The sequence below is a fragment of the Lolium perenne genome, chromosome 4 (genome assembly GCF_019359855.2).
Source record: "Lolium perenne isolate Kyuss_39 chromosome 4, Kyuss_2.0, whole genome shotgun sequence".
Lineage (NCBI taxonomy): Eukaryota > Viridiplantae > Streptophyta > Magnoliopsida > Poales > Poaceae > Lolium > Lolium perenne.
Genome location: NC_067247.2, coordinates 90325370 through 90328432, shown reverse-complemented (window position 1 = coordinate 90328432; position 3063 = coordinate 90325370). Strand labels below are relative to the sequence as shown.

General features: G+C 58.3%; 1 protein-coding gene across 1 annotated transcript; it reads left to right on the top strand.

The window, feature by feature from the left end:
• The first annotated feature begins 1431 nt into the window (after positions 1–1431).
• On the top strand, positions 1432–2817 carry LOC127293264 (UDP-glycosyltransferase 91B1-like). The gene has a single exon (XM_051322848.2). The coding sequence runs from the start codon at positions 1432–1434 to the stop codon at positions 2815–2817; it is 1386 nt and encodes a 461-aa protein (XP_051178808.1).
• Positions 2818–3063: the final 246 nt, after the last annotated feature.

The following is a 3063-nucleotide window of genomic DNA, read 5'->3' as shown; positions in this document are numbered from 1 at the left end:
CCTCCCGAACCGCGACTAAAGGTCCCATTAGTCGCGGTTCCTACAGCTTCGCGACTTATGGGGCTCACCGGAAGCCTGTTTTTCTACCAGTGCCTATTTTTGCCCATATTTCATATGTATTTAACGAAAAATAAGAACATTAAGCCTGTTTGCCCGGGCTTTAAAATTCTTCTGGGTCCGCCTATGGCGTTGGGCAGGGGTGATATTGAGCGATAGCTTCATGTGCAAGTGCTGATGTGGTTTTGCTGGAGCAACTAGTAGATGCTGCCACCATCGCCCATGCCTGGCCTAAGAGATGCGTATGAGGGATATGACAACTAAGAGTGATCCTTGCGGAGGGTTCGATCTGCAAGAGCGGCGCCTCCATGGGCTGAACTGCTCATGTTAGTGGGCAACATGAAACATGGCGTCGTGTGGCCGGCTAGCTCGTCGGCGCATGCGTGCATTCCGTTGAGTTTGCCGGACCTCGTTGCGCGCATGGCCGATGTAGTGCACGAGAGCGAGGGTGTGCCGGACACTAGTCGGTCAGTTCTGCCAGGCTCGAGTCGAAAGGTTGTTGTAGAGGTGTAGCCAGATGATTATCTTCAACTAGTTGATTAATCGCTTATATTTGGATGGAGGGAAATGTGCGCCGGGAGTTGTGCTCTCGGTTTATATCCACAGCATTTAAGGCTCTTTCCTTAAAAATAGTAAGTTTACTGTATATATATATAGTAATAATAAAGGGAAGAGCTAGCGTGGATGGTGTGGTGTAAATTGCAAAGCTAGTAGTACTACATGAACGGAGAAGAGCAATCGGTGCGCGGGTTAATGAAGCAAGCCAGCTCACCGGATCGGAAGAGCATCCATCGCGAATTCATTATTTTTTTTTCGCGAGAGGAGGACGTGTCTTGTTGGTTCCATTCAGGCGCGCGTCTTGACCGACCGGATCGGAAGGACCACTTCCGATCGACCGCACCCGAGACAGAACCTGCTGCGTCCCCCCGCCCGCGTGCAGCTGCACCCGATTGTTTCGTGCGATCTGGACCCAGCTGGCATGCTTCGAGTGAAACGAAACGCACCCGCTCACCAACGAGACGCGTTTCCTCTGTGCTGGGCCCTCAACATGTCCCCCGCTCCTGGCTGGGCTCTACGGCAAACCGGTCGTCCCGCGGCCTGCTGCTTCCATAATCAACCTCGATGGGGAAACTATCAATTCCTTGGCAATTTTTCTACTCGATCATCACAAGTAGGCGGTCGTCATAATCCAAGCACACCTTGGTTATCACGCATTGCTGCCGTCCCAACAAAAACAAACTCTAGACAAAACGCACAGCCGGCTCTCGTCCACAACGCCCCAAGTTAAATAAGCAGCACTTCGCTTCCCGGCACTGTGAGTTACTACGTCAGTTCTATACTCCGGCACAAAACCCTCTGCAGACGTCGTTGGCAATGGACGCCGTCGGGTCTTCACCGCTGCACATTGTCATCTTCCCGTGGCTCGCCATGGGCCACCTGCTCCCCTGCCTCCAGCTCGCCGAGCGCCTGGCCGCACGGGGCCACCGCATGTCCTTCGTCTCCACCCCGCGCAACCTAGCCCGCCTCCCGCCGGTCCGTCCCGCGCTGGCGCCGCTCGTCGACCTCGTCGCGCTTCCGCTTCCGCAGGTCGCGGGCCTCCCGGACGGCGCCGAGTCCACGGGCGACGTCCCGTCCGACAAGTTCGACCTCCACAGGGAGGCGTTCGACGGACTCGCCGGGCCTTTCGCCGTGTTCCTCGACGCCGCGTGTGCCGACGCCGGCAGGAAGCCCGACTGGGTCGTGGTCGACTACTCGCACCACTGGGTCGCCGCTGCCGCCCACGACCGCCAGGTGCCGTGCGTCATGTTCCTTCCGTGCGCCGCGGCCATCGCGGCTATGGCCGGCGCGCCCCCGGAGTCCCGCGTGGAAGAACGACAGGCGATCGCCAAGTCCTTGGGCGCGGCGCCGAAGTTCGAGGCGGAGCTGGCCGCCACGGAGTTCGCGGCGGAAGAGGGCGCCTTGGGGTTGTCCATCATGAGCCGCTACTTCATGACGCTGAAGATCTCCAAGCTCTTCGCCGTGCGGAGCTGCTCCGAGCTGGAGCCCGACGCGATCCCACTCCTGGCTGGGCTCTACGGCAAACCGATCGTCCCGCTCGGCCTGCTGCTTCCACCAACGAAGCCCGACGGAGATTGCGACCGAGAAGCCGGCAAGAACGCGGAGGACGACGCGATCATGCGGTGGCTCGACGCGCAGCCGGCCAAGTCGGTCGTCTACGTCGCCTTGGGGAGCGAGGCGCCGGTGCGCGCCGAGCTGCTCCGCGAGCTGGCACACGGGCTGGAGCTCGCCGGGACGCGTTTCCTCTGGGCCCTGAGGACGCCCGTCGGCGTTCACGGAGACAGCATCGTGCCAGAAGGCTTCCGGGAGCGCACTGGCCAGCTCGGGCTCGTGGCGGCACGGTGGGTTCCTCAGATGAGCATACTGGCGCACGGCGCCGTGGGCGCGTTCTTGACGCACTGCGGGTGGGGTTCGGTCCTGGAGGGGCTCCAGTTCGGGCACCCTCTCATCATGCTGCCCATCGCCGGCGACCAAGGCCCGAACGCGCGCCTCATGGAGGAGAGGAAGGTCGGGGTGCTAGTGCCGAGGAACGACAATGATGGGTCCTTTTCCCGGGACGATGTTGCCGGAGCTGTTCGGGCCGTCGTTGACAGTAGGGTGTTCGTCGCCGGTGCTAAGAAGTTGCAAGAGATCGTGGCCAGCAGGCAGTGCCACGAGAAGTACATCGATGGGTTTATTCACCACTTAAGAACTTCTAAGTAGACATGAAGCATATGCTAATTATGGCATTCTCATCAACATTTCCCCGTAAAAAAAATCAACAACAATACTTCCTCCGCAAAAAAAAAACATTTCAACAACAATACTACATCTTTGGTGTGGTTGGCCATCTTATTCCTAGAGGAGGGGTAACCGACCTCCAGTATGCCGATGATACCATGATCATGGTGGAGAGATCGGAACTAGATATCCGGAATCTAATTGTCCTTCATCTATGCTTTGAAGGGA

Bases quoted from the DNA above. Each gene is read 5' to 3' on its own strand.
- LOC127293264 (XM_051322848.2), top strand. From the start codon at position 1,432: ATGGACGCCGTCGGGTCTTCACCGCTGCACATTGTCATCTTCCCGTGG.